Below are 27,020 nucleotides of genomic sequence, written 5' to 3'. Positions count from 1 at the left end.
GAACCGGAAACAGAATCGGTCTGTCACTCATTTTCACGACTGACCAATAAGCAGCCATTGTGAACGCCTTGGGGGTGGGACTGACGCATTCCCGTTGACTTTAAAGCGCTCGAGTTTTTCCGCACTGGAGCGTGATCCTGACCGGGATTCAAACCCACGACCTACAAATAACCATATCCAGTGTACTATATAGCTTTGATGATGCTTTATCATTATATATATGATAATAATATTGTTTATTTTACGACATAGTCGTATAGTAGGAGTTCTAATGCTATGGTATGTATACTAATAGTAATATGGTTTACTAATATACTATGTTCCAATTCCCCCACCATCTTGCGAAAAAAAAGGCGCATTTACACATTTCTGCCTTGGATCCCAACGGTAGGCAGTTTGCATTTTGCGGCATCATTTCAAAGAGGTCAGGAGAGGATACTGAATCACAAAGTATTCAACATAAATGAACTCCAATGGGAAGCAAAAACTTCAGAGGGTGACTCATTTGTTCTGACCGCAGAGCATAAAGACAGACGTAGAGGAACAAGGATCTCCGGGGACTGCCAAAACTTGGAGGCCAACCTCTCTCCTCTTCACTCCTCCTACTTCATTCTTTCCAAAGGGCACTTGGTTCTACTCGTACAGTATACACATAGCAATTGGCTGAAGTGTAGTCGTGATCAGCAAGGAACTTCTCACTTCTTCAAAAAGAAAGGTAAGTTGTCTTCATATTTGCTTTTTTTTTTCTCTTCAAAATCACTTTTCTCAATGATCTTTGTTTCCACAAGCTTGAGAAAGATGGCAACCCCCAAAAACACACCTCGTGGTGGCAACACCCCGCTTTCCCCCAACCGCATCACCCGTCTCCAAGAGAAGGAAGACCTATGCAACCTCAACGACCGTCTGGCCGTCTACATCGACAAAGTGCGTTTCTTGGAATCGGAGAACGCCGGGCTGCGTCTACGCATCACCGAGTCCGAGACGGAGGTCTCGCGCGAGCTGACCGGCCTGAAGGCCGCCTACGAGACGGAACTGGCCGACGCTCGGAAGACTTTGGATTCGGTGGCCAAAGAGCGGGCCAGACTGCAGCTTGAAGTGGGGAAGCTGAGGGAGGAGTTCAAGGAGCTGAAGGCCAGGTAGGCCCAAAAAAATAGCCTCCCAAATGGAATCCACCACTTTGCAAGGTCATTTGCGGGATTCCCCATTAATAACCGCCCTCCCATTTCAAACACATTTGAGGAATTGATAGCTCATGCTAATGGTAACGCACATTTTGCTGACCTGAGCACAGCCACGCCCCAGCATGGCCTCCTCGTGACAAATTGCAGCTTCCATTCCCATAATATCCCACTAACGTCCGTCCCGATGACTAACTTGTTCCTTCACTCCCATCCCAGTAATGATAGGCTTGTCATACGTGGCACTGAAAAGCTGGTTTAGTTTTTTTTTTTTCCATAAATATTGGCTTGATTGCTCCAGTGTGTTTGGCAGAAGTCATTCCATTGCCATGGCGACACAGCAGCTAAACAGCCAAAAGCTGTGGTTTGTGGTTGGATGGAGAAGACTGGAAACATTGTAGCTCTTCAGTCATGTGCCAGAATGGAAACTCAAAAAAAAGTATATCCCCATTTTTTTTTCCTTCTCGTGGAAGACCCGTGCTTAAAATAGCACTTTTTACGTAGAGGAAAATTATAATGGGGTTTCCATACTGCTTATTAAAACGGAAAAAGAAAGGACCAGGACATTAAAGGCAGAGAAAAAAATGACAGTTGGTTTCGTTTGAATAGCTTTGTATTTCAACTCACGTTTTGTGTCTTTTATTTCAACTCACGTTTTGTGTCTTTTATTTCAGGAACAGCAAAAAAGAATCGGATTTGGCGGCAGCGCTGCAGAGACTCAAAGATTTGGAGGCCTTGCTGAATTCCAAGGACGCGTCCTTGTCCACCGCCATCGGAGAAAAGCGTAGCCTTGAAACAGAAAACCGAGACCTCAAGACACAGCTTGCAAAGGTTCAAAGATTAGAAATGCTATTCTACGCGTTCTTGGATAAAACTGATTTTGTTTGCGTTTTTTTTTAGCTGGAAACAAGCCTGGGCGATGCAAGGAAGCAACTCCAGGATGAGATGTTAAGGAGAGTGGACGGAGAGAATCGAATTCAGACGCTGAAAGAGCAACTGGAGTTCCAAAAAAGTCTGCATTCTGAGGTTGGTGGGAGGAAAAAATGAGGGTTAATATGAGAGATGTTGAGATGACGTGCTGAACAGGAGCTGCGCGAGTCTAAGCGGCGGCACGAATCGCGCGTGGTGGAGTTGGACAACGGACACCAACAGGACTTTGAAAGCAAGCTGGCCGACGCTTTGATGGAGATGCGAAGCCAGCAGGAGTTGCAAGTCAAAATCTACAAGGACGAGATGGAGAAGACCTACAACACCAAGGTAGTCATGATGACGGGGGAGTTACCACTTGTCATCTTCCACTCTATCATTTGTATACTTTGGTCGGTTTTAGTTGGAAGGCGCGCGGCAGTCGGCGGACCGAAGCAGCCATCTGGTGGGCGCGGCGCACGAGGAGATCCAGCAGACGCGTGTCCGGCTGGAATCCGTGTCGTCTCAGTTGAGCCAGCTACAGAAACAGGTCAAAAGAAAAAGAAGAGCTTTCTAAAAGTTTTTTTGTGATTTTTTGAAGTATTCATCACATAGTCTCTCTCCGTCTGGGTTGCAGCTGTCGGCCCGTGACGCCAAAGTGAAGGACCTGGAAGAAGCTCTGTCCCGGGAGCGGGACACCATGCGCCGCCTTCTGGGAGAGAAGGACCGAGAAATGGCCGAAATCCGACAGCGCATGCAGCAGCAGCTGGACGAGTACCAGGAGCTGATGGACGTCAAGCTGGCTCTGGACATGGAGATCGGCGCTTACAGGAAGTTGCTGGAGGGCGAGGAGGAGAGGTTGGTATAGACGCACCCGCCCACGTCCAAAAAGTTTTCCTGGCTGACGTCCCACCGGGATGCCTTGGCGTGCGTCCGCCGCAGGCTGCGTCTTTCTCCGAGCCCGCCGCCGACCAGGGCAGCGGGGAGTCGCTCCTCCGCCGCGTCCACTCACGCCCGATCCTTCACCTGCGGAGCGAGCGCTTCCCCCCTGAAGAGGAGGCGTCCCAACGACACGGACAGCGAGGCTTCCAGCTTCGCCGGGGGCGCCGTGGCCAGGACGCGCGTCACTCAGCAGGCGTCCGCTAGCGGACGGGTCACCGTGGACGAAGTGGATCAGGAGGGGAAATACGTCCGACTCAGCAATAAAGCGGATGAGGTCAGCCAGCGTCCGTCCGTCCGTCGCTCCATTTTTGTCTACAATTTCCACTGACGCTTTTCCTCGCCAAATGCTGACGGTAGGATCAGAATTTGGGCAACTGGCAGGTGAAGCGCCAGGTGGGCTCTTCCGCGCCCGTTGCGTTCAAGTTCCCCGCCAAGTTCACCCTGAAGGCCGGTCAAAGGGTCACGGTAAGCGTCGACGTCTTCCGCCCGCGAGTAGGCACAGGCCCGGCGAATTGATGATGTCCACGCCTCGACCAGATTTGGGCAGCTGGTGCTGGAGGAAGCCACAATCCTCCCTCCGACCTGGTGTGGAAGGCTCAGCCCAACTGGGGCAGCGGAGACCAGTTCCAGACCACCTTGATTAGCGCTAACGGAGAAGTGAGGCGTGTTTTTTTAACTCTCAAAATGGCCGGCAAACACCAAGTTTGATCTTTGATTGGACTTTTTCCACAGGAAATGGCCATGAGGAAAGTGACTCGCACACTTTTGGAAGATGATGATGATGACATGGTAACATTATAGCCATATTGTAAACTAGAGGTGTCCAAGTTCATGCCTGAAAAAAAAACATTAAATCTGGCTAGCACAAGAATCTTAAGCCTAATTTCTTTTGCAATTCTCAGCTTCAACACAAGATGGAGCTAGTCGCTTAAACCGTGCTTACATGTTGAAATCGATGTCGGAAACTGTGGGATTTCATTCTTTTATTTTTAAAAATAGTCCATTGTGATCATTAGTCATCCTTCTGTCGAACAATACCGGCATTTTGAATTGACATGGCGACTATTTTGATGGTAGCAGGTGGCTCACAGCACGTGCGGGGACGGCGAGTACAATTTGCGCAGTCGCACGGTTCTCTGCGGTTCTTGCGGCCTTCCCTCGGACAAACCCAACAGCTGCACCGCCGTGTCGTCGGCGTCCCGCTCCTTCCGCAGTGGAGGCGTTTCGGAGGCTTTGTTGCCCCATTCTTTTGTGTTCAGTGGCAGCACACCCCGCAAGGTAACAAAACTAAAACTTGACAGAAATTGCAAAACTAGCCCGTTAAACTAACCTTCATTCTTTTTTTTTTTTTTTACAGAGTGGATCCCGAGTTGAGAACTGTCCAATAATGTGAGCCCTTAATTTGATATATTTTGGGCACTTTTATATCATTTTCTCCATATCATTTATCATTTAGCATGTTTTAGAAATTTCCACTAACAACTGCAATAGCATACAAAACTTGAACGTTTGTTACCTTTTAAAATAAATGGTGAAAATAATCATTTTTTAAACGATACGTGTTTGTACCATTCATATCGTAGGATTTGTTTATGAGTAAATCTATTAGCATTTATTTGTCTGCTCCCTCCTTCTTTTTCAATCTGTTTTATACAAATAAAAGTATTCTTTTTAGGAAGTCTGCAGTTTTGTCATTTTATTTTGAATGCACTGTGTTTAAAGGCAAATGTGAACTTTATGTTTCTGTCCCAATATTTATGAACCTTACTGCAAACAACAATGTGTTTAAATAGGCTAAATATGATTATTCTTACTATATTTTTTCTTCCCTAGTTGCACAAGAAAGGATGTGTATCTCAGTTTAAAATGTATTTATGCTATCAAATGCATTTATCTTCACTGTATTTGCATCCTAAATATTGTTATTAGCCCTCAGCTTTATGTTGCTAGAATTATATTATTTTGATAGTACACGTACTTCCTTTCGAGGGGCCACTTTTATTTTGAAATATAAACACCGTTCTTATTCCGGTCCCAACAAGGAAGTAAGTCGTTGCTTGCAGATGACTTAAAAACATCGAAACCAAGCTGTCATTTTTTGGGAAACTTTGTTCTTGCCCCACTTTCATACAATTTTTGAAAATATTGCATGCTAACGTGAAAACAGCGTACATTTGGTGAGTATAACTTAAAAAAAATATAAACTCCGGATCGCTTTAAAGGACTTTAATGCTAACTGTTAGCGTTTACATAAATTGCCCCGCCCACCTTTTAAAATGTACTATACATAAGTTCGCTACTAAATAGCTTTTTATTAACATTTACACTTTTTCTCCTCTTGTGTCTGCAGAAGTACGATTTAAAAAAAGGAAAGAGATTCGGGTTAAAGTAGACGTGTTAAATCATCCAGCTGAGGTCAAATTGTCAGAAGTATAACATTTAGATATACATAACGTATAAAAATGACATCGGCTGAATATAAACGATAGTTGTTCTGACAATTTATTTAAAAACGAAACTAAATCGTTTCGTTTTTCTTACAGAAAAGATCAAGAAGAAAAATGTTCCATTATACGCAGCATATTTCCTATTTTCGTATTCCAGGAGCATCTGAATGCTGAGCGTGCGAACCCTTTTTGGCATCGGCTTCCTGGTGACTTCGAGGGCCGCCGCCGTCTTTGCCCAAACGGGGAAATGCCCCCTGTCTCCTTTAGCTAACAACTTGTACGTTAGCAAACCTGCTTCCACTATGGCCCATACTATCAAATACCTCGGGTGAGTTTTACAAATTTGTGTCATTCTTGACCGCTGGCGATGTCACATTACGATATGCTATTTTTTTTTTAGACAGGAGGAAGCGCAGCGCATCGATGAAGAGCTTTTCACCGAGTACGGATTCAGCGTGGATCAACTGATGGAGCTCGCCGGCCTCAGTTGCGCCACGGCTATCACGAGGGTAAACTCGGGCGATGATCGTTTGTAGATTACGCTAGCAGAATTGAATTGATTTTCTCCGGTGAAGGCGTATCCGCTGAGCTGTTTGGTCAAACCCAAACCCACCGTGCTGGTGATTTGCGGACCTGGTAACAACGGAGGAGACGGTTTGGTTTGCGCCAGGCATCTGAAACTATTCGTAAGTGTTCCACAGCTACTCTATGCTCACGTACCCCCTGATTCTTATGTTTGTTTTGTTTTGTTAGGGTTACGAACCATCTATCCTGTATCCGAAAAGGCCCAACAAAGCACTGTTTCAAGGTCTGACCACCCAGTGCCAGAAAATGAAGATCCCCTTTCTGACAGAGATGCCCGAGGTTAGCCACGACGGCCATTTTGGCTCCGGTCAAGTTGATGGTTTGACGGGCTTTTGTTTTTCCAGGCGGAAGTGATTGACGAGGCTTTCAACCTGGTCATCGACGCCATCTTCGGTTTTAGTTTTAAGGGGGCTGCACGAGAGCCTTTTGGGGCCATCGTCGAAGTCCTGAAGAAGACCACCGTCCCCATCGCGAGCATTGACATACCCTCAGGTGCTTGTTAAAAAAATTGGGGTTGCCACCGTTGATGATTGATTGGTAATTGAAGTGGATTTTGATTTTTTTCTCTTTTAGGTTGGGACGTGGAGAAAGGGAGCGTGGACGGCCTGCAGCCCGACACGCTGGTCTCTCTCACCGCTCCCAAAAGCTCTGCTAAGCTTTTCAAGGGACGTCACCACTTCCTGGGGGGCCGCTTTGTGCCCCCCGCCTTGGAGGCGAAGTACCAGCTCAATCTGCCTCGCTATCCCGAAACGGACTGCGTGTTAAAATTGTAACGGTAACAAAAATAAATAAATCTGACTTCACATGACTGTCAAAACAGACACGAAACATCACAATGTTCAAATTTTCTCCTTTTATTTGTACATTTAATGTGTCACTGAATCAAGACAGTTAGTTCTCGTTCCATTTTATATATAGTAACATCCATATAGGCTCTTTGCCAAGTCGGCGTTAGTTAGTAAAAAGCTTCCATGTATACAACCCGAAAAAAAACCTCTCACAGGCAGTGTTACGCATATCATATGAATAGTCAAATAATAAAAACAAGCCAACCTAATATTTAACTGTAAATGCAATAAGGCTAATTAGTGCATACTGGATTGCAAATGAGGATGCAGTCTGTTCCTCTTCCCAACTTGTTTTCATGCAGTTAGATCCAAAATGGACGCCTGTGTAGAAAAGTTCTTGTCAACTCACGTCACCATATAAGACATATTTTAACAATTGTTGCACCAATACCATTATTTTCTTTTCTCCCGATACAGATAGCACATTTTAGCATACATCTAATAATAATAATAATGAAGAAATGTTCACGTTGACTCGTTTTTAGCTATGATGCTAGTATGGGTGCAATGCTAGGTTACTTTGAACACACCTTTGCTATTCTCCAACCTGGACGTCAGCGCAGTTGTCTTTACTTTCCGATGCTATCGCTAAATATTCCGCGTTCCTGGAGTGAGATAATAAACATTTTAGTAGGATGCGTTTTTTGGGAAAAATTGGCTGAGAATAAAAAAAATCGAATAAAATACTCACGCAGCTTCTCTTAAGGCTTCCTCGCCGGCTGCCGCTATTTTGCGGTAGCAATATATCATCTCGATGAGGAGCCACACCTGCAGGCCGATGATGGACACGTACATCATGACTTCCGACACGATGGACGCCGTACCTCGGGTGGCTGCCGTGGAAAAAAAGGTGGATTTTATGGTCATTTCGGCATTATATTTACTTACTATTTTAATTGATAAGACACTGTTGGCTGATTTTGTAATAGAAATTGGTGTTAGCTTTATGAAACATCATATAATTTCCCACTTGGTGTACTTTGTCACAGAATATAAAAGTATATATTTAAAAAAAAATCCCCCAAATTTGAATTAAAAAAAAAAAGAATTAAAATAAATACACTATATACTTGAAATTAAAATAATGAATGCCATGGATTTTTTTAAAGGGAAAAAAGGCCTTTTTTTAAATCCAATTTTGAATTGGCCCCTCCCAGTCCTAATGGATGAGACATCTATGACGGAAACAGGACGTCTTCTTACCTTTAGCCACGACGTTGAGGTGAACCACTTTCCTGATAATTGTGGTGTTCTCGTAGTTGGTGTACAAGAGAGTACGGGTGAAGAAACAACGATAAACGCCAGTATCGTTGAAGGTGACGTTGAGAATGTAGATGGACGCGTCTTGGATGTCGTTGCTTCTCTTGCTCCCGTTCCAGTCCAGACGATCCATAAAGTACTCGTTTTCGATCGTGGGGCCCATTTCACTGTAGGTGTAAATCTAAAAACACAGAGTCAACATTGGACACTTTCTTTTTGGGGGGTTCTTCTTGAATTTCTTCTCACCTGCACAAACTCTTCTTCTCCTTTAGGCTTGAAGTACCATTCGACGGTGGCACTGGCTTTGACCTCGCTCCTCATTTTGCAGGAGATGCAGCCCAGTTTGAATCCTTTGCCCGCCACCGCTTCCGTGTCCGAGTCCACTTCGGCACACGCCCCATGACACGGGCGCGCTGTTGGCGCAACAACGAGGCACATCCGTCCCGTTCACATTCATGTTCTTTAACGGCCGGACAGAAACGAGTCGGAAGATGCACTTACCAAATAACACGCAGGAGAGGAGGAGGAGTAGTACTCCAATTGTTGGCATGTCACAGATTTGGGTTTTATTTTGAAATCAGGTGCCTCAAAAATAGCTTTTTTTCATACAATTTTAAATCCACTTGATCTTTTATAGGCTAATAATTACACACGCATGACCCAAAACCCAACTGTTGTACTTCTTTTGACTCATGCAAGCCCTTGAATGAAAATAGCAGACGATTTTTCTTTTAAAAAACGAATAATTAAAGTGCTCTAGATTTTATTTTGAAAACACCTAGACATAGGATGACTCTGTGTCTCAAGATTCAATTATATTTCCCCAGAGGTTTCAATGCTGCTTTCTCGGCAATAATGTCTAAAGGTGTTGAGTAACATATACAAACGGAGTATTTTAATAACGTGTTTATGATTTTTTTTGTATGCTAACGTGCATGCAAGTCAATAATATGTATCCTCGCCAAATTAAAAATCAAATGAATGAATTGTTCCAATCAATCCACAACGACAATAATTCCACCCTAAAAAATGATTCTGAATATATTAGATGTGAATTTAATCGCCTACTGTGGTCAATTAGAGGCCTCGTCGGATGAAAATGTAGTCCTTTCCCTCACGATGGTACCTTTGAGGAAAACGTGGATTTTCCGCTATCTAACAAATCCTGGTGCATAAAAAAACTCTTTGTTCGCGCTCGCCTCGCAGATTTATCTGCCAAAACGCCAATAAATCCATAAACGGCGGTGAAAAATAATAAAGGATGCTTCCCGTTGGATCCGTGTAGTGTTTTTGCTGCGCCACATACGGCGGCACCTCTGCCTCCCAGTTCACAGGATGCTATTGATGCAGTGCGGTAAAACGGAAATTGCGCACTTGTCACCGTTTATCCCGCTAAGCCTTTTCTTGTGGCTCTGTTAAAACAACATACTTATGGTTCGTTTGTTTATTTGCTTGGACATTTGGCACCGAAGCGAGGAATATACTTTTAGAAAAGCAGGTCTGTGAGAGAATATAGTGTACTGGCCCTTTAAGAGGAGCCTGTTTGATTTGGGCGGGGTACTTGTGTCGTGTTTGTTGTTTTGAATTAGGCGATTTTTTTACCAAGTTTTGGAAGTAAAACTATTAAACTTTTAGAATTACAATAACCCGAACTTTTAAATTTTGCCCTAGACCCGAAAGTCATTTTTAATAGTAGCAAGCTGTCGAAAACCAAGGTAAAGTAAGCAGGTGCGCCTAGTTAGCTTCCATTTTAGCAATTAGCATGTAATTGCTGTGGTGTATTTTGCTAATCTTAGTTCCTCCATTTTTTGTCTTCGACAAATAAAACTGCTCAGATTCGGTGAGTGCCACTAATTTTTATTAGTCTCCAGTTGTTTAAGGTTTGACTCATGCTGACAGTTAGCGGTTTACATAAAGTGCACTCCTAATATACAAATGTTTTAGCTGCAATTTTGATTGGTATGCGTGACATAATTGACTATAGGTTACAAAATAGGAAAATACCTTACGTATCTTTCACAGGGTGAACTAGTTTATGACTGACCTTGAAGGAGGCTTGCAGTTTTTTTGAAGAACTTTGCAGGGTAAATGTGGAAAAACTGAATGTTCTTTCCATTGCAGTTTTGATGGTGACAGTCCACTGATCTGCTAGCTGGAATCCAAACTCACAGTGATGCTAATATGATGTTGACCCGCAAACAATGGAGGTGAGAAAATATTCCTAAGTGTCCTGTGCTTGTGGTCTTTGTAGGAGCTTTCCATCCACCTCTTTTATGACTTGTCTAATTGTCACTAGCGCTCCATTCATTACCCCCCAAAATAGTCAATTGGGGTCTCAATTGCTGAATGGTTTGTCACAGCTTTATCTTTTCAAACAGGCTCCCACTGTATTGCATATTAGCTCATAACTATACAGTACGTCTACATAGTACTTGTACGATTTGAAATAATGGCTCATTACTGCATAATGGGTTGTCATAAAAGTGTAGCTTTGCTGTGCGTGGCTAACTATTTTCACAGTGTTGCTAGCTCGCTTTGTGCTCCAAATGTTAGATCTGAATTGAGGAAGATTGAACAAAAAATTTGAGATGATGGTGGAGTGGTTTTCTTCCACGAGTTGTTGTCATGCTGTCAGGAAGGTGGGTTGTAGTCTGAAAAGGAAGATGGAAGTGTTTAGAAAAGACATTATTATTCAGATGAATTTTGAACATACCTTTGTCATTCTCCTACTTGCCCACCTGCACAGTTGTCTTTACTTTCAGAGGCGATCGCTAAATATTCTGCATTCCTGCAGGGAAAATGGAGGTTTGACAGGTTTGTGACACCAGTTTAGAATATAAATATATACGTAGATAGAGAGAATGAACGCACATTCATTCGCCACCAACCTCCCAGTGGAAATGTATCGGACGTTTACTAGCGATAAGCTTATCGATAAACGGCTGGTTGGAGTTGAAGTTCAATGTAAATTCAGGCATTGAAGGATATTGAGTATTGTGGAAAAATTAGCTTAGGAAAAAAATACTTACGCGGCTTCTCTTAAAGCTTCCTCGCCGGCCGCCGATATTTTCCGGTAGCAATATATCATCTCGATGAGGAGCCACACCTGCAGGCCGATGATGGACACGTACATCATGACTTCCGACACGATGGACGCCGTACCTCGGGTAGCTGCAAGTAAAGAAAGTTTCGCGTCGGCAAACACGGCAACGAAACAAGCGCTACTGTGTTTTTAGCGAATGGCACGGCGTACCCTTTTCCACCACGGTCAGGTAGACCACCTTACTGACCACAGTGGTGTACTCGTAGCTGTCGTAGGCGAGGATGCGGTTGAAAAAGCATCGGTACGTGCCCGAGTCGTTTAAGGTGACGTTGAGAATGTAGATGGACGCGTCTTGGATGTCGTTGCTTCTCTTGCTCCCGTTCCAGTCCAGACGATCCATAAAGTGCTCGTTTTCGATCGTGGGGCCCATTTCGCTGTAGGAGTAGATCTGATGACAAAGTTGTTAGTTGTATTTCTTTCCCACGTTGGTCCTTGCGTAGTTTGTGTTTAGATAAGATTTTTTTTTACGAAGATTTGGGTGTAAAAATGTTCAGGAGTGCCAGTAGCATAGTAGCGTACATCGTTTTTTGCTCAAATGTAAGAAATTAACATAATATGGAGGATCAATTTAGTAATATAGATATTTGAAAGAATGTTGTTCTTTGTTCTAGTGGATTATGTGGTTAGCGTTTTTTTCAATGTATTGCATAGATGACGTACGGTTGGCACGGAGAAGTGGAAATCGGGACATCTTGTGGCCGATTGGTGCTATTAATATATCATGGAATCCCATCAATATAGCAAGTTGTTGCATTTTGGGCGCCACCTGCTGGCCAAAATGTACATTGCAGTAACGGGTCTCGTTATGCCGAAAATATCTATAGAAAGTTCCATATCATTTTGGCGGGCCTAGTGTCCAGAACTATGATCCGCAGAACTCATGGCATTTTCATTTTTTTTTCACCCAGCGCTAACAGACGACCGCATCAGGTCAACACTGCCGCATTTCGCAGATATTGATTAGACACCCTGGCAAAGCCGCCCGCTATCTTACGGCCTCCGGCAAATCCTCTCACCTGCACAAAATCCACGTCCCCTTTAGGCTTGAAGTACCACTCCACGGTGGCGGTGGCTTTGACCTCGCTTCTCCTCTTGCACGAGATGCAGCCCAGTTTGAAGCCATGACCCACCACCGCCTCGGTGTCCGAGTCCGGTTCCGCGCACGCTCCGTCGCCCCGGTGCGCTGTCGGCGTGAAAGCGCAGATTATGGCGGGGTAACGTTCGCTCTGGGCTTTTTCGAATAAGATAGAAACTCACCCAGCAATGCGCAGGAGACTAAAAAGACGAGTATTTGCATCCCAGGCATGGCACAGTTTCAGATTGCGTGAGTTCTTCTTCAACGATTAATCCAATGTTCCGATAAAGTGCATTCTAGTTAGGAATAGCTCTAGCAGTGATACAATGTGCAAAACGTAACTGAAGTCCACTTCTTTGGCTCAAGTCAAGAGTTTCCACCGGATCTGGTGCTTATTGCAAAAAATTATTGCTAAAGGTCCGAGGGTGTTTACAAAAAAGCATGCGTTACATTCCAATTCATGCGACGACTCGCAGTGTCCTCCAAAGTTTCACCTTGAGATTGGATTAGCTTTTCCCTGAGCTTGTTGGGCTGACATTTGACATCAGGACATCATTTATCTAATCTCATCAAAACCATTCCCGTTTCCCCCCAGCAATAGAAATGGTCACCCGAACGGGATCGCCTACTTATCGTCCAGAGGGCAAACGTGTCGTCCCGATCCCACGATGAGAGCGTGAGGATAACCAAGGATCCTCAGCTATCTAAGACGCCTTTGCCGGTCAGTGAAAATCCTCGGGGCCGCTGGCATTTCATGTCACCCTGCACGAGCCCAAATAAATCCATGGTCGGCCAGATGAAGCGGAAAGCTTAAGCCGCGACAGATGCAGGACGTCCTTGGCGCGATCGCCGTGCTTGCTGCAGTTCCTCTGCTGCTCACTGTTGATACTGCAGATGTACTGCGGTAAATCCAGACGCGCAACAGTCAGCGGTAGCAGCTGCTTGTAATCCAAACTCTCTTATTCTCCACGAATCTCGCTCAATCGGTAACCACCGATGTAGTCCTTCGCACGTCTAATTCGTTTAGGATCATAAAAAAGACCCCCAAGGACTCGTTAGACAATTCTAATGCTGGGATTTAAAGGTGAACTGGCCCTTTAAAATCCATCGCAGGACCAGATGACAAAAGGCGCCATCTTGTGTTAGACCCAAGCGTTACATGGCGTCTCTCGGACGCTCGTTGTGAAATAAATTAATCACTTTGGAGACAATTACACGATATTAGATTAAAAGGCAGTCAATTGGATAATTAACTCTAAACGGCGTTAATATTGGATAATTTTGTGCCCTTTAGCTTAGCCGCTTAGCATCAGCGAATCAGCGACGTAAACACACACAGCTGCTGTTAATTTTTGTTAGCATCGTGTTTCGTTCGTTTCTTGACGCAACACCAACAAAGCAAACATTTCACACGTTGTGACTAATGGGTGTTTTGGGCATGCCCGGAGAGGTGACGTGTTCCGAATAAAAGCGCAAAATTACGCGCAGGTAAGTGGGATTTAGTCCAAACTAAATATTGTTTGAAGCTAATTAAAAATGACCTGATTGAAAGTCGCAATATGTCGACTTCCATAAATCGTCAAATGGGGTTTTTGCTCATTAGCAACGCCGTTTAACCGTGACAAGTACAAGTTTCGAACATTTAAGTGCTATTAGTTAGCTATTGTTGCTAGTTGCACTACTTGTTTATTTACTGTGTATGCATGTTTTTAAAAACTTATTTTCATTGCCTATCACTAAGAGACGAACCAGAGTTCCCCTAAAATTGAGCTGTAAACTTGTCATTACCACTCACAATACTGTAATTCAGGAAGCAAATGAACAAACTAATGTCTCTGATTTATTGTTTTGCCATAATTTATCTACTTGTCTGCCAGTGACGCCGGTACACATCTTATATTTGAAATGGGAAGGGCTGTGAACGGTTGTACAATCACGTACGTTCAGGAGACCTAATTGTGTTCTGAAATTAGTGTGAAAAAATGATAGGGTGTCTATTTTCTCATTTTATTATTTTCCATTACTGGCTCTAGTTTGAGTGCATACAGCGTGTGGGTGTACTTGTCATTCAGTGACAGTGTAAATACGGCTGCTCATTCACACACTGTTTATTAACAACCACAAACTCTTTTTTTGTCTTAGCCAATAGGAAGACGTCACCATGGACCCGAGCTCCGTTCCGCCTGCCTTGACAGTGCAGGTGTGTTTCCCATCTGCGCGCGCGGCCGTTCTGGACAATCTGAATCGGCAACGAGAGGAGGGCAGGTTGTGCGATCTCTCCATTCACGTGCAAGGAAAAGTTTTCAAGGCCCACCGTTGCGTGCTCGCCGCATCGTCGCCGTACTTTCACGACCAGGTAGACTCGAAACTAGGATCTGTCGTCTTACATTTTGCTCATTTATGTCATGTGGCCTTTGTAGGTATTGCTGAAAAACGTGACCATGGTCTCCCTCCCATCCGTCATGGACCCGGTGGCCTTTGAGAGCGTGCTGAGTTCGGCGTACACGGGCCAGCTGAGCATCGTTCACGACGACATCGTCAATTACGTGACGGTGGCGAGCTTCCTGCAGATGTGGCACATAGTGGACAAATGTACCGAGATTTTGAAGAGACCCCGGCCCGCCGCGGAGGCGACGCAACCCGACACCTCCGCGCTTCAGGCCAGGCGGCAGTCGCCGAGCAGCACCGACTGCTTGTACTTGGACAGAGAGGGGAGGAGAAAGGACGTCAAACCTGACGCGCTCCCTCCCTTGGCGACCTGGAGGCGCCCGCAGCAGTTGTCAAGATGGGGGAGTTCGCGGCCCACCTTATTGCAACAGTCGGCCGACTCACGAGTCGACTCCCTCTCGTACGCAGAGGGCGACGAGGCCTGCTACGAAGACGCGTGCCGCGGCAAAAGCGGACATTTCGCTCAAGCTGGCCCCAGTTGGGAGACGTTCAAGCAGAAGGCCAGGTGTCTGCACGAGAAGAACTTGGGCCGCGAGGGTGGTGAAACTCTGCGGAAGAAGGAGAGGAGGGAGCTGGAAGCCGACGAAGGTGTCGGAGAAGAGGCGGCGGGGAAGAAGGAAGGCTTTACGCAAACGGGTATAGTACATTTGGCGCAATCCGAAACCACAGAAGCACATTTTTAAAACCAGTTTGCTACCATTATGGACAAAAAACAAAATAAAACAATGACGTGCTAGTGTAGCACCTTCATTGTCCTATTGTGAAGCTTGAATTAGACGTCTATCGCCATCAACCGCAGTTAAAGTAGACTCTGTTGTTCAATTTTTCAGGGGACTCGCGGGCCGATTTATCGGCCAATGAAGACTCTGGACGAGCCGCGCCGAGGCTGAGTCTGGCGGACGTCCGAGACAAATCGCAGCCGTCCGCCGTCCCTCCCTGGCCCATAGCGGAAAGCCTTTTGGGAGAGCCTTCCGCCATTTTAACCCGAGGTCTGTGGCAAGCGAGCGCCTGGTCGGCGACAGAGTCCAGAGCGCACCAAGTGGAGGTGCTCGCTAAAGCCGAACCGGCGCTCCGTTGTCCCGACGCGGAAACGTATGACGAAATGGGAGAAGTTCCCCAAAGGCCCCCGCTGCCGACGTCGCCCGACTTCGCCACCTCGCAGAGCGGCTGGCCGTCCCCCGACGTGGCGCCCGACGCCTCGCCCCTCGCCGTTTCCGCCCGCCACGTCCCCCTTCCTCCCTGTTCCCCCCCGACGCCGTCGTCCTCCTCCTCCCACGCCGCGGCGGGCGGCGCCAGCTCGGCGGGCAAAGTCCACTTGTGCCACTGCGGCAAGGCCTTCACGCTGAAGAGCATGCGCGACCGTCACGTGAAAATGCAGCACCTCAACCTGCGCCCCTTCGCTTGCCCCTTTTGCAACAAGTCCTTCAAGATGAAGCACCACCTCACCAAGCACCTGAAAACCCACGGCGCCCTCCGGCCGCACGAGTGCGGCGTCTGCGGCAAGTTAATCATCTGGCGGGATAGCTTCCTCCGCCATCAAGCCAGGTGCCAGAGGTCGGCGTCCTCCGCCGCCCCGCGGGAGGACGCGCACGCGTACCGCTTGGACGGCGTGGACGCGTTCCTCTCCGTGGGCGGCCGAGTGAAAGTGGAAGAGGTGGACTTTCAGGGAGAAATGGAGGACGGAGTGAGCGCTGTGAGCGGCTTGCTCGGAAGCGTGGCGGGGATGACTGAGGACCTTCCGACTCAACCTTTAGAAGCCGGCGCTCACGTTTACAAAGAGGAAGCCGGAGGAAACTTTAGCGAGAGGCCATAGTGTTAAACCGGTAAGTCTAGGGTAAGGCTCATGGAATTTGCTGGCTGCCATTGACGTGGATAGACGTCCAAGTCCATTTTGACTGGGAAAATGGATTTGAACGTCCATCGGCGTCAAGTACAGCCAGTGATTTAATGTCGCACATTATCATGTATGTTTACTTCTATATTGTCAATATGGCCCTCTTAGGATTAACATTTGAAAATCTGAGTCGTTTATGCCTCTGTCAAAAAGGTTCCCAACTCCTGCTCTAAAAATGTAGGCATTGATGCTTTTTAAGTACTTTTGTGGCGAGCGCTGTTGTTACTATTACTACTGTTTATTCAAAACCTAAATTAAACCACATATTGTTTGCCTTCCATTTGCAGTAGAACTTCTAGAATAGGTTGAGTCAAATTCAAATAGAACATATTTTTCACAATATAATGAATGAGAATGCTTTTGTCTCACAATAAGCGCTTGTGTTGCAAAGACATGTTATCTGATTGTTATCTTTGCAAAGTTTTGACTTGGCTTTTTCATTAGATTGTGCCTAATGTTGTGTTTTAAAAAAAAGCCAATTATTGTCTTTTATTCTGTATTTTGATCATTTCTTGTGCCTTTGCATTTAATTAGTGGTCTGTTTTGTTGACATTTCAACTGCTAAATAAAGTTGGATGACAGCATTCCATACTAGCTAGTTGAGCTACTAAATTTAGGTCGTCTATGAAAAAAAGGATTCACATTTTCCCGTTCTCGGTTCCTCAACTAAAAATATTTTCCGTTTGTTTTTTTTTTTTTGTAAAACTTTTGGGCGATTCTTGAAAATGACAAAACATCTAAATTACCTGTTAAAGAGAGGGCATCAACACAGAACAGAAAGACACTTAAGACTCGTAAACATTTAATAATGAATTAATTGACATGGGAAAACTGAAAAGCAAAGTTTTTTTTTACTTACACTTAGGCTCCACATTCAACATTTGACAAATAGGATCAAATAATAACATTAATTTGACTCCAGACTTCTAAAAACGTGGAAATGACAATACTGTAGAAGCAAACAACGTGCACATCACATTCCAAATTCCACCTAAAACTTGGTAATCACTTACGAATGACCGTCTTCTTCTTTCCGCCAACTCTGTTAAACGTAACCTTTCAAAATAGCCATTAGTGCGCAAGAGTGCAATGATAAAGGGCGCATTCACTAAATCACTCACTTCAGACGTGACCGTAAATGATTAATAGTGTGGTCATGGTAATTGTACTTTCCTGTTTGTTTAATAGAACCATGTGAGACAAACACACCAAAAAATAAGCAGAGAGAACATACATAGCACCAGGTGAACATCAAGAGGGAACTTTTTCCACTGCAGCGCATGTTAGAGAGAGCGACGGCAACGACGACAACGACGGCGGTGGCGACGGGGACGGGCGTCCAATCCGGAAGCCAGTGAGTGAACTCCAGTTTTAGTCAATTAACACACACGTTGGGTTTTGGGGGCCATGGTGCCACTTGGGAGGCCGCGTTCAAAAGATGGTGCTCCAGCGTTTGGGCGGAGGGCGGGTCTTGCTTTCTCCCTGCCAATCAGATGCCACAAAATAGGTCACCAACTTCAAATTAGTAATTCTTTTGAGATGGTGATTTAGAGACCCTGTAAAGTCAGTTAAAAGTTTTAAAATATATTTTCTCTTTCGCCCCAAAAATGAAAGTATATCATTTTTTAAATGTTCTTCCTACTTCATTCCTTTTGTTTGTTTTTAAATCTAAGATAAATTAAAAAAATCCCCCCCCCCCTCTGCATTTTTACTGTAGTTTTATTTCTAAATACAGTCATTAAAAGATAACTAAAAATGATTAATTAATGAAAATCTAATTTAGAAGACTTTATTTTCACTTTTCAGGGACTTTCCAGTAAAAAAAAACCATGGCATGATCATTAGCTATGATAATCGATCACATTTAGTGGGATTCATCCAAATGGAGAGAAAAAAATGACTTTAAAACATTAGACTGATGAATGTAGAGATTAAAAAAAAAAAGTTAACAGTGAAAAATAACCCGTGATTTCTGCTACTCACTGATTTTGGATGAAAGCGTCACTGGCGCAAACACAGATTGGACAAGGGTGAGCTTTTTCACTCTCAAAAATAACATTTTTTTTTTTTGGAGACAGCATGGAGTTTAGCTCACCAGGTTGAAAAGTCTGGACAGCGTGCTCTGTTCCTTGCGTCGTCTCACCGGCGACTTCGTGCTCTCCGGGCGTGGCGACGAAACCTACCAAAATATTAAAAAAAACAGGACGTCACCCGAAATGGGTTACAGTACCCTAAAATCGAAAATTTCGAGCGTGTGCCGTTGTCCCGGAAGAGAAACCTAAAAAAAAATCTTAAAAGTTGGTGGAAAAGATCTCAAATAGGGAAGCACTCAAAAGTTCCCAAAAAAGATTGGTTGTTAGCAACATTGTACGATCAAAAGCATGCATTTAAAAACAACAAATACGCACGCATGCACTAAATTAATCTAGAAATAATGGCTTTGCATCGTCGACATACCAAGCCAAAGAATTCCCGCCACTGCACATGAAAAAGAAACAAGTCACGTGAGCTAAAAAGCATCTTCGTGCCAATTTAGCGGCCTAAATGTAAATCTTGGAAAAAAACAGTAGTTAAAAGGCGGTGTTACCATGAATATTTCACTAACCTTTGATTTGGGGCGAGGTGAGGAAACCTAGAAAAAAAGTCAATTAATTGGTCAAAATGATAAAAAATCTGTCCAGATCAACAGATCGTTAGTTTAATAAATCAAACATACGATGTTGCGGAAGAATTGGACCACTGCGTTTTCTTTGGTCCGGCGGCGAGCGGACTGCTGGGGTGATGTGGCCAGGTGACCCCGGAACGACCCCTGAGAAAAAGATAATAGGACTAGTAGTCATTTCTTTTGTATAGTTTATTTTACTAGTACTTTCTCAACTCTCCTAAGCCTGCTCATATTTTTTTTAACTACAAAATATTCCCTAAAAGCACTCAAATACTATCTAAATGTCATTTTTTTTCAATATACTCTTAGACCAAGTGATATTCACCCTCAAGTACTCTAGTAATGGAGCAAAATGCTCCCTAAAAGTGAACTAAATACTCATTGATTGACTAAAATACTCCATCAAAGTTGGAGAAACATGATTAACTAGGATTGGTGTTAAAGGAAAATGTCATTGATTTACTCAATACTACTAAATAATCAAATACTACCCAAAAGCTATTGTAGAAATCCTCTTAGGAGCGGAAATTAAAAACTGACTGAATTGCCAAATTGTAGTCCTATTTTATTCCATTTTAGGCGAAATGTTTCCCTTGAATGAAAGAATATTTAAGTTTTTCTGGTCCCCACCTTACTCCTCTTCTTCGTCTCCCCTCCAAAGATCTTGGTGATAGAATCCATGAGTCCCGCGTTCTTGGAAGTGCCCGCCGTGGCCATTTGCGTTTGCCTTCTTGCTCGACTCGTCAGTCTCTGCCGAGGTGTTGCCCGAACCCCGTCGAGTCGCGCCCAGCCACGGGGTTGCAATTCGTGAATGGGTGGGGGCCAGTTCCATCCTTGGCGCCCGTCCAAGCATTCTTTGGCCGTGGCAGTCGCCCTGCGCTCCGTTGCGGCTATTGTTCATCTGGCCCTCGCTGCCCTAATCGCTCACTGGCTGCCATTGACGCCAATAGACGTCTGGCCAAAAAGACTCAGAAAACGAGCCGTGGGCAAATCCATAGACCATAATAATATTTCCTGGTTGCAATAGTCACATTTAAAAACAGACAACTTCTGATAAGGTTAAAAACGTGAATGACTGGACAGACATATTTAGGGAATTCTTCTGTTTTCTATCAACTGGCGTGTAAAATTATCAATCTTATGTCGATCAATAAAAGTTAGCAAATAATCAAAAGAAGATCAAATTCCTAGTCTTTTGTGATTTGAAAAAAATCTATATTTAAAAAAAATAAACATCCTAAATGATTAGCTTTAAAAACAGTAGGCGATCAATATTTGGCTGAGGAGAAAGCAAACGTGACAACGGGCAATGGGGTCGACTGCACCCGTCCCAACTTGCCATACACACGAGGGCTTGTGTCTGAAAGAGAGAATGTAGAAAGTGGGCCGACGCAAGGCCAAGTCGGAGGAGGAAGGGACAATGAAAGAGAGAGATATCTGCAAACGATGGCGGGAGGGAATGCGGCGTTCCGGCCAGACACCCACAAAATCGGGCAGCTGGCTGCAAGAAAGAAAACACTTCTTTGCTCCTACGCCTCGAAGGAAACAATGTGCGTGAAAGCTTTCATTAAATTTTGATGTTTTGGAATTTAAAAGATTGTAGATTAGTTTTTTTTCCAAGTTAAAATGTAAAACTATTTTCAAAATTCAACTACAGAAGATATTTTCCCCCATTTCTTGATTTAAAAGAAAATATACAAAGTCTAAAGTTTTTTCATTCAATTTTTTAAACAAATGGAAATAGAATAAATGTGCAATCAATTTATTTGCTCATCTGTTATTGGATTTGTGCTAACCCATGTGACAAGTTAAACAATATTAGCTAGCATTGAGCTTCACGCTACACGTTGATAGAATCGCTGACTTTTTGAGCAGCGATCTGATGAAGCCCTCGCCTTTAAAAGACACTTTCTCTCTTTATTTGGAGACAAATGAAAGCGGCCATTGTGATGCCACAAGCCATTGTTTCAGTCGCCGGAGGAAGCGGCTTTTGTTTCTTGAACCCATGGTGTCATGCCATGCTCTCATCTGTACCAACTGGACAGGAACAGACCGGGTCAAGAGGGGTGAAGCATAGGTTTCGTGGGGTTAAAAAAATACATTAACTTGCTTTAGTGTGCTCAGTGCTGCTCAAATTCAGCTGTTCAAAGGGACTACATTGAATTTATTTGGAGAGGCAAAATAGCAATAAATTAATGGTGTGCAAACTTTATATATAAAGAAATTAATCAGTAAAATATTTGTTCTAGTTGAATGTACTACTTATATTTGGATTGATTGTAATTGTAGCACTTAGGCTTATACATTGTTTGTTTTTAGTATGCAACAGCCAACTGTTGACATTTGGATAAATGGTTAAATGTAGACATTCAAAAAAGGAATTATCAAAATGTAGCTGATAAGTTTGTAATTTAAAATATTTCTCAAACATTAAAACAATGATTTTTAGTAATATAAACTGCGTATTTACATCACTTTGAATGGCCCATCCTAAATTTTGCTCTTTACTACTACCCACCGACCAAACTAGGTATTGCACTACAATAATGCACTTTAAATGCCCTCCTCAATTCTTTATTTCTAATATCTAACACCTGAATTTTTCTAATAAATCCTTGTCAAAGACATTAAATGACTTTTAAAATGGACAAAAAAACAGAAGCCAAAGGAAATAAAATGACTTTATTCCTCAGCCGTGTCACCACTTCGTCTGCAAAGAAACTCAGCAGGACTCTCGATGCTAACACACCCGACGCTAGCATACAAAATGCTAACCTAGCAACAAATGCATATAAAACATTTTCCTCAACAATTCCCCACCAATTTTCCTCTCTCGAACACGTGACACTGACGTTCACCGCTTATTAACGCGCACATTAAGAATGTATTAATTCCTCTTTTGATTATAAAAAAAACTACACAATGTTACATTTTAAAGTCAGAGTACAACTGATTATTAGTGTTCTACACATTCGGCTCACTAGCCCAACAAAAAAAGTCGTATAATATCACTATAACTTAACACTACATGTAATATACGTTTGTTAAAAAGAAAAAAAAGAAAAAGATGAATAGCGTCAAAGACAAAATTAAGATGGCTTGTGAGAAGGCAAGCTGGGTCAGTACCATGACAGAAAATGAGCAATACAAAAAAAAAGAAATAAAAAAAATAGAATACAAAAAGGTAGAACCGAAGAAAAAGGATAATACAGGCAAGCGTTATCGACTTTAAGCTCTCAACCAATCGGCCGTCTCCATTTATTTTGGACGCAACTTACATACCCCCCGCCCACCCAAAAAAATACCCAAACTTTTTCAACATGCTCAAAACATTCCCTCCCGTGGAAACCATCTTTGTATTCTGATGTCAGGCACTTTCTGAGAAATCTAACCCCGCCCCCTTTCCCCATTTGTTCCTTCTTTTACCAACTTAACACAGCCAATCAAAATGCCACTTCGGACAATACGGGTTACAGGCCAATCACAACGCAGGCTCTATCAGAACAAAACTGGAAAGGAAAAGGGAAAAACAAAGAGCATGAGGATCAATAGTGAAGCACTTCCACTGAATAATTATTGGCTATTAGGGCTGCCACAAGCCGTTTTGATAGGCCATTTATTTGATTTTCCATTTAAAAAGAAAATTAAATCCCCCTTCCTAAAATCTTTTTTAAACATTTTATCGCTTTCAAAAATAAAGCACAGTAATATCTGCCATTTACTTTTTGGTAAAATACTTTGTATGTCTTTTCTTACTTCTACTTTTTTCATCCATTTCAGGTCCATGGTTTCTGATCCTGACAAACGAGTGAACAAAGGAAAAAAAAACCTCAACTCAAGTGTGAAGAGGTGGGTGATGAATAACATAATATAGAAATTGTTTAGTTTGTTTCCCAGTGGGGAAAAAATAAATAGGATTTATTGTTAAGAGGATTTGACTATCAAAACAGTCCTAGCAGCCCTATTAGCTGTCAAACCAAGCGAAAGGAAAAGCGGGCGCTCTCACCGATCCTACAGGTCAGTGTCAAACCAGGCCAGCTGGTTGCTGTCCATCAGGTCCTGGCTGTGACCCAGATCCGGAAGCGGGTCGGTGTGATGGCCCAGGTCGGGCAGCGCGTCCGCGTGGTAGTCACCCCCTTCCATCATGGGGTCCAGTAGGGTGTCCTGCCCGTAGCCCGCGGTGGGGTAAGCCCGGTACGTTCCGTCTGAGAAGGCAACGCAAGCCAGCTCAAAGTTACTTTTTAAAATGGTCAAATTTCCACTATTAAATACAATGACCAGTAGAGTCGTTTCAATCGAGCTTACCGTCCTGCCTGTAAGCCAGTGGGTCCGCCTGAACACCAATATCTAGTCCCAGATCTCCGGTCTGAATTAAAAAAAAAAGTCAGGTCATTCACAAACACGAGTTCAATCTAAATTCCTAACTCACCTCATTCCAGGCCAGGGGTTCGGTTCTGAACAAAGAGCTGGTCAGCTCCACCGACAGGCGTTTCTTGTAGTCTTGCGGCTTGTCTTCGGACATGCGGAACAGTACGGCGGCGGCGTAGGTGGCTATGTGGGGTGGGACCAAAAAAAAAATAAGTTGACTTTGGGACACTTAAAAATGTGATTTAAGCGGGTCGACGAGCAAGCTTACCCACGCCCTCGTTGCGAGAGTGCAAGAGCTCGGTGAGCGGCGCGGTGGCGCCCTCCGCTTCGATGGCTTCGGCGGCCTCCTTGTCTTGGGCTAGCTCGCACAACACACCGGCGGCTACGCGCTGAATGTTTTCCACGGGAGAGTACAGCAACTAGACGGTACCAAAACCTCGTTAGCGGTCAGGAGGAACAAAAACAAAAATGTTTCTAGTTGAACTGAATTCACCTGGACAAAAAGTGGAATAGTGTTAAGTCCTCGGATAACAATTCTGTTGTGGATGTCCCGCGCCAGGATGTGCAGCGCTCCTGTGCAACCTTCCACTATTTCCTCCATGCGCACACCTTCCTGTATTGGAAAAATCGATTTTTTAAATCATTAAATTAGATTAGAGAAGTGTATGTGGGCTCTCTCTAGTGGTCGACAATTTAACATTCCTAGTTTCAAGATCCGGTATGACCCACCACAAACTGCTGCTGGTTTCCTCCCATGCTAGTGCGCCTCTGGGTGTCCTGATGAGCCCTGACCAGCAACTGGACCAGTCGCGGGATGGCCCCCTGCTCGCGGAGGGCGCTGTGGTTGGCCGGGCACAGGGCCAGGTTGCGGATCAGGCCCACCGTGGCCTTAATCAGCGGCCAGTGGGACGGCGGGTGCAGCAGTTTGACCACCACGGGCAGACCGTAATGGAGGCGCACGGCGTTCTGAGCCATCTCGGCGTCCTGGTGGCGGGAGGTCAGGTGGCGCAGGGCGCAGACGGCGGGCTCGGTGATGTCCTCTCTGTCGCCCGCCCTTAGCACCGTCCTCACCAGGGCCTCGATACCTCCCACCTAAGAATAGGTCGGCGCAAGTGTAACTAAATTCCATCCTGGGTTCGGCGCCATCGAGACAATTACGAGGGTCGACCTAGGGGATTGAACGTTAACCGCGGCGGGTCGGCCGGCGTTAGTGGCGTACCTGGCAAACCATGAGTTTGTTGCTGTAGTTGTTGCAGGTGAGGTTGGAGAGAATGCCTGCGGCGCACGTCACCACGTTGATGTCGTCGCTACCCAGCAGCTGGACCAGCGTCCCCAGCAGGCCTTCCATTCCCTCCTGTGAGAGTCCCCGTCAGCCAAATTGCCTACGTTCCCCTACGCGGGCTAACTCTACGGGTGGCACCTGTTTGGTGGCGGCGTCCGAGAGGTTCCTCAGAGTCCAGAGGCAGTTCTGAACCAAACGTTGGCTGGGGTCAGTCAGGTGCAGTCCCAAGGCTTGCATGCCCCCTACACGCCACACAGAACAGCAGAGCCATTGAAACGGCGCCAGAGCAGATGGAGCGCGCCCGAGGTTTGAACCTACCGGCTTCGACGATGGCGGGTTTGTTACTGGAACAGACCGACAGGACCTTGAGCACTCTGCTCGTGGTCCATAACAGCTTCTCGTAGGTGAAGGTCCTCATGATGTTGACGAGGGCCTGCGGACCACCGCTGGCCAGAATGATCAACTGGCGCCGAGACAAATTGGCAAGGGCGACGGATGTCAAAGGCGAGGTGAGGAAATTTGTGGCTATTTATTTTTAGGGGGGAATACACCACCTTGCTTTCCTGATTTCCATAAGCAAGAATCTGCAGACAGTCAGTTGTGATGGCCAGGAACTTGACGTTGGTGTTGGCCAAAAGCGCCACCATCTTCTGCAGCCCTCCGGCCAGGCGGACAGCCATCTTGGCTCCTTCCTGATGTAGCAGGAGGTTGTGGAGCGTGGTGATGGCGTAGAACAACACGCTGTCCACTGGTGAGCTACAACACAAGTCACAAAAAGATTTAGTTTTTTTGCACAAATACAGTACGAAAATTGGAATCCAAAATGAAACTAATTTGACTTGATACATATTCAATTTCAATTCATTTCAGGTAGTACTGTACATAATAATTGCTTCTCTATTTTTGTGCTTACCCCAGCATTTTAACCAGAGCGGGGATCCCCCCAGACTTGAAGATGGCGAGGAGCCCCTCCCGGTGGTGGGAGAGGTTGTGCAAGGTCCCGGCCGAGCAGCGAGCCGTTTCCACATCACCCGTATTTTGCATGGCTCGAACCACCGCCGAAACCATCTGCGGCGAACGCATCAGCGCGTGCCGAGAGGCTTCCTTCTTGGACAACTGGTGGACCATCACCGCTGCCTTGTTCACCACCACCTGGAAAAAAGGTACATGCCGGTCAGCGGCGCGAGGCTTTTTGGGCTCCGTCCGGGTTCCGTCCGGGCTCCCCTTTTCGCCTTACCTGGTCCTCGTCATTGAGCAGTTTGGTCAGCTCGGGAATAGCGCGGGTGGCTAGCTCGGCGTCATCTTGGTAGTTTATGAGGTTGACCACGGCGTGCTTGAGCATCTGAGAAGGTTCGGCCAGGCGCTGAACCGCCGTAGGGTGAGCCGCGTCCAGTTGGGTGGGCGGAATTTGGAGGCCCTCCTCCAAGGTTTCGGGGAACATGGCCGCACGGACACGCTGGGCGCGGGTCATGGCGTAGCCTTCCACGTCTGTGGTCGCAAGGGAAATTATGTCAGTTCCAAGGGATCCACTCGGTGGTGGGAGGGCACGTGTTGTTTGACATGACAAATGAGCTAACTGAAGGTGTACCTGCGGTCTCAGGAGTGAAAGGCGGGTTGAACTCCCAGTCGTACAAACTCGGATCGTCCTCTTCCACGTCGGGGTTCCCCTTCCCGCTCAAAGACGGAGCCGTGGTGGTGACTCCGGACTGAATGCCCGAGTCCAGGTAAGACTGCTGCTGCCATTGGCTCACTGCAACCTTACTGTCTCCCATTGCCATGTCCAACTCCATCAAATCAGCTAAACAACAAAAGAAAAGCCACATTCACTCAACCTGTTTTGCATTTACTTTCAGGCTGGACCCGAATGAACGCTGACCTTCAAAAACCAAGGTACGCTACATACAACACATTACTTGGAATTAACGTCACACCCTTAGCAATCATTCTTTTTTTTGGCGCTTTTACTCCCCCAAGCACAACCACGTCTAAAAAAACAAGTTTGAAATTCTATCTCCAACA

General features: G+C 45.1%; 8 protein-coding genes and 1 long non-coding RNA gene across 21 annotated transcripts in view; 5 read left to right on the top strand and 4 right to left on the bottom strand.

Annotated features, from left to right (window-relative positions):
- The first annotated feature begins 111 nt into the window (after window positions 1-111).
- On the top strand, window positions 112-4,704 carry LOC144067386 (lamin-A-like). Of its 3 annotated transcripts, none has more exons than XM_077591102.1 (14): window positions 112-387; window positions 521-715; window positions 789-1,136; window positions 1,853-2,009; window positions 2,079-2,204; window positions 2,265-2,435; window positions 2,509-2,634; window positions 2,722-2,942; window positions 3,027-3,300; window positions 3,384-3,491; window positions 3,564-3,683; window positions 3,759-3,815; window positions 4,104-4,304; window positions 4,384-4,704. In XM_077591102.1, the coding sequence occupies exons 3-14, from the start codon at window positions 799-801 to the stop codon at window positions 4,417-4,419; spliced, it is 1,935 nt and encodes a 644-aa protein (XP_077447228.1). In that variant the 5' UTR covers window positions 112-387; window positions 521-715; window positions 789-798; the 3' UTR covers window positions 4,420-4,704. The 3 variants fall into 3 exon arrangements, with proteins under 3 accessions (XP_077447228.1, XP_077447229.1, XP_077447227.1); XM_077591103.1 differs by having other exon boundaries at window positions 112-424; window positions 4,107-4,304; XM_077591101.1 differs by having other exon boundaries at window positions 112-424.
- A 337-nt stretch (window positions 4,705-5,041) lies between these two features.
- naxe (NAD(P)HX epimerase) lies at window positions 5,042-6,894 on the top strand. Of its 2 annotated transcripts, none has more exons than XM_077590493.1 (7): window positions 5,042-5,203; window positions 5,631-5,801; window positions 5,874-5,982; window positions 6,049-6,159; window positions 6,227-6,337; window positions 6,403-6,550; window positions 6,632-6,894. In XM_077590493.1, the coding sequence occupies exons 2-7, from the start codon at window positions 5,641-5,643 to the stop codon at window positions 6,829-6,831; spliced, it is 840 nt and encodes a 279-aa protein (XP_077446619.1). In that variant the 5' UTR covers window positions 5,042-5,203; window positions 5,631-5,640; the 3' UTR covers window positions 6,832-6,894. The 2 variants fall into 2 exon arrangements, with proteins under 2 accessions (XP_077446619.1, XP_077446620.1); XM_077590494.1 differs by having other exon boundaries at window positions 5,047-5,203; window positions 5,570-5,801.
- Window positions 6,895-6,897: 3 nt separating this feature from the next.
- LOC144067030 (sodium channel regulatory subunit beta-1-like) lies at window positions 6,898-9,521 on the bottom strand. The gene is made up of 6 exons (XM_077590496.1): window positions 8,668-9,521; window positions 8,413-8,579; window positions 8,110-8,347; window positions 7,598-7,739; window positions 7,437-7,511; window positions 6,898-7,227 (listed from the first exon to the last, which is right to left on the bottom strand). The coding sequence occupies exons 1-5, from the start codon at window positions 8,714-8,716 to the stop codon at window positions 7,442-7,444; spliced, it is 666 nt and encodes a 221-aa protein (XP_077446622.1). The 5' UTR covers window positions 8,717-9,521; the 3' UTR covers window positions 6,898-7,227; window positions 7,437-7,441.
- Window positions 9,522-9,542: 21 nt separating this feature from the next.
- zbtb22a (zinc finger and BTB domain containing 22a) lies at window positions 9,543-23,218 on the top strand. Of its 9 annotated transcripts, none has more exons than XR_013297812.1 (7): window positions 9,543-9,664; window positions 10,288-10,373; window positions 14,494-14,700; window positions 14,765-15,428; window positions 15,623-16,615; window positions 17,875-18,040; window positions 23,132-23,218. XR_013297812.1 is itself a non-coding variant. In XM_077590490.1 (6 exons), the coding sequence occupies exons 2-5, from the start codon at window positions 10,368-10,370 to the stop codon at window positions 16,603-16,605; spliced, it is 1,860 nt and encodes a 619-aa protein (XP_077446616.1). In that variant the 5' UTR covers window positions 9,719-9,881; window positions 10,288-10,367; the 3' UTR covers window positions 16,606-16,615; window positions 17,875-18,324. The 9 variants fall into 9 exon arrangements, 1 of the variants encoding a protein (XP_077446616.1); XR_013297809.1 differs by lacking the exon at window positions 9,543-9,664 and adding an exon at window positions 9,719-9,881; XR_013297816.1 differs by lacking the exon at window positions 9,543-9,664 and adding an exon at window positions 9,719-9,881 and having other exon boundaries at window positions 14,487-14,700.
- On the bottom strand, window positions 10,003-13,432 carry LOC144067029 (sodium channel regulatory subunit beta-1-like). Its single transcript, XM_077590495.1, has 6 exons — window positions 12,527-13,432; window positions 12,286-12,452; window positions 11,420-11,657; window positions 11,196-11,337; window positions 10,880-10,954; window positions 10,003-10,817 (listed from the first exon to the last, which is right to left on the bottom strand). The coding sequence occupies exons 1-5, from the start codon at window positions 12,573-12,575 to the stop codon at window positions 10,885-10,887; spliced, it is 666 nt and encodes a 221-aa protein (XP_077446621.1). The 5' UTR covers window positions 12,576-13,432; the 3' UTR covers window positions 10,003-10,817; window positions 10,880-10,884.
- Window positions 17,472-20,150, bottom strand: LOC144067031 (myelin basic protein-like). Of its 2 annotated transcripts, XM_077590498.1 has the most exons (6): window positions 19,982-20,150; window positions 19,403-19,495; window positions 19,292-19,318; window positions 18,782-18,865; window positions 18,670-18,690; window positions 17,472-18,168 (listed from the first exon to the last, which is right to left on the bottom strand). In XM_077590498.1, the coding sequence occupies exons 1-5, from the start codon at window positions 20,066-20,068 to the stop codon at window positions 18,688-18,690; spliced, it is 294 nt and encodes a 97-aa protein (XP_077446624.1). In that variant the 5' UTR covers window positions 20,069-20,150; the 3' UTR covers window positions 17,472-18,168; window positions 18,670-18,687. The 2 variants fall into 2 exon arrangements, with proteins under 2 accessions (XP_077446624.1, XP_077446623.1); XM_077590497.1 differs by lacking the exon at window positions 18,670-18,690.
- LOC144067023 (catenin beta-1-like) overlaps window positions 22,019-27,020 on the bottom strand; it is a 6,837-nt gene continuing 1,835 nt past the window's right edge. The window contains exons 3-16 of the mRNA XM_077590489.1: window positions 26,590-26,799; window positions 26,239-26,489; window positions 25,915-26,153; window positions 25,556-25,757; window positions 25,320-25,464; window positions 25,140-25,243; window positions 24,939-25,073; window positions 24,449-24,811; window positions 24,213-24,332; window positions 23,988-24,138; window positions 23,781-23,902; window positions 23,657-23,717; window positions 23,358-23,556; window positions 22,019-22,860 (exon numbers count right to left, since the gene is read on the bottom strand). Coding sequence (XP_077446615.1) covers window positions 23,363-23,556; window positions 23,657-23,717; window positions 23,781-23,902; window positions 23,988-24,138; window positions 24,213-24,332; window positions 24,449-24,811; window positions 24,939-25,073; window positions 25,140-25,243; window positions 25,320-25,464; window positions 25,556-25,757; window positions 25,915-26,153; window positions 26,239-26,489; window positions 26,590-26,799 — 2,297 coding nt within the window. The 3' untranslated portion in view covers window positions 22,019-22,860; window positions 23,358-23,362. The remainder of the gene's footprint in view (window positions 22,861-23,357; window positions 23,557-23,656; window positions 23,718-23,780; window positions 23,903-23,987; window positions 24,139-24,212; window positions 24,333-24,448; window positions 24,812-24,938; window positions 25,074-25,139; window positions 25,244-25,319; window positions 25,465-25,555; window positions 25,758-25,914; window positions 26,154-26,238; window positions 26,490-26,589; window positions 26,800-27,020) is intronic.
- On the top strand, window positions 24,454-26,158 carry LOC144067032 (uncharacterized). Its single transcript, XR_013297818.1, has 3 exons — window positions 24,454-25,510; window positions 25,583-25,752; window positions 25,920-26,158. It is a non-coding gene; the product is annotated as an uncharacterized LOC144067032 (long non-coding RNA).
- cpne4b (copine IVb) overlaps window positions 26,587-27,020 on the top strand; it is a 19,236-nt gene continuing 18,802 nt past the window's right edge. The window contains exons 1-2 of the mRNA XM_077590491.1: window positions 26,587-26,725; window positions 26,855-26,891. The gene's annotated coding sequence lies outside the window, so the exon portion shown is untranslated. The remainder of the gene's footprint in view (window positions 26,726-26,854; window positions 26,892-27,020) is intronic.

The sequence above is a fragment of the Stigmatopora argus genome, chromosome 21 (assembly GCF_051989625.1).
Source record: "Stigmatopora argus isolate UIUO_Sarg chromosome 21, RoL_Sarg_1.0, whole genome shotgun sequence".
Lineage (NCBI taxonomy): Eukaryota > Metazoa > Chordata > Actinopteri > Syngnathiformes > Syngnathidae > Stigmatopora > Stigmatopora argus.
Note: the sequence above shows the minus strand (reverse complement) of the source record. Positions and strands in the feature narration are given on the sequence as shown.

Bases quoted from the DNA above. Each gene is read 5' to 3' on its own strand.
- LOC144067386 (XM_077591102.1), top strand. From the start codon at position 799: ATGGCAACCCCCAAAAACACACCTCGTGGTGGCAACACCCCGCTTTCC. The intron at 2,436-2,508 runs GTAGTCATGATG...GGTCGGTTTTAG, and splicing joins AGAAGACCTACAACACCAAG to TTGGAAGGCGCGCGGCAGTC. The intron at 3,492-3,563 runs GTAAGCGTCGAC...CGCCTCGACCAG, and splicing joins AGGCCGGTCAAAGGGTCACG to ATTTGGGCAGCTGGTGCTGG.
- naxe (XM_077590493.1), top strand. From the start codon at position 5,641: ATGCTGAGCGTGCGAACCCTTTTTGGCATCGGCTTCCTGGTGACTTCG. The intron at 5,802-5,873 runs GTGAGTTTTACA...TTTTTTTTTTAG, and splicing joins CATACTATCAAATACCTCGG to ACAGGAGGAAGCGCAGCGCA. The intron at 6,160-6,226 runs GTAAGTGTTCCA...TTGTTTTGTTAG, and splicing joins CCAGGCATCTGAAACTATTC to GGTTACGAACCATCTATCCT.
- LOC144067030 (XM_077590496.1), bottom strand. From the start codon at position 8,716: ATGCCAACAATTGGAGTACTACTCCTCCTCCTCTCCTGCGTGTTATTT. The intron at 8,580-8,667 runs GTAAGTGCATCT...TTGCGCCAACAG, and splicing joins CCTCTCCTGCGTGTTATTTG to CGCGCCCGTGTCATGGGGCG. The intron at 7,740-8,109 runs GTAAGAAGACGT...TTTCCACGGCAG, and splicing joins CCTCAACGTCGTGGCTAAAG to CCACCCGAGGTACGGCGTCC.
- zbtb22a (XM_077590490.1), top strand. The intron at 14,701-14,764 runs GTAGACTCGAAA...TGGCCTTTGTAG, and splicing joins CGCCGTACTTTCACGACCAG to GTATTGCTGAAAAACGTGAC. The intron at 15,429-15,622 runs GTATAGTACATT...TCAATTTTTCAG, and splicing joins GGAAGGCTTTACGCAAACGG to GGGACTCGCGGGCCGATTTA.
- LOC144067029 (XM_077590495.1), bottom strand. From the start codon at position 12,575: ATGCCTGGGATGCAAATACTCGTCTTTTTAGTCTCCTGCGCATTGCTG. The intron at 12,453-12,526 runs GTGAGTTTCTAT...TCACGCCGACAG, and splicing joins AGTCTCCTGCGCATTGCTGG to CGCACCGGGGCGACGGAGCG. The intron at 11,338-11,419 runs GTACGCCGTGCC...CTTTACTTGCAG, and splicing joins CCTGACCGTGGTGGAAAAGG to CTACCCGAGGTACGGCGTCC.
- LOC144067031 (XM_077590497.1), bottom strand. From the start codon at position 20,068: ATGGCCACGGCGGGCACTTCCAAGAACGCGGGACTCATGGATTCTATC. The intron at 19,319-19,402 runs GTATGTTTGATT...CTTTTTTTCTAG, and splicing joins TCCAATTCTTCCGCAACATC to GTTTCCTCACCTCGCCCCAA. The intron at 18,866-19,291 runs GTTAGTGAAATA...ATATTTTGGTAG, and splicing joins CACCTCGCCCCAAATCAAAG to GTTTCGTCGCCACGCCCGGA.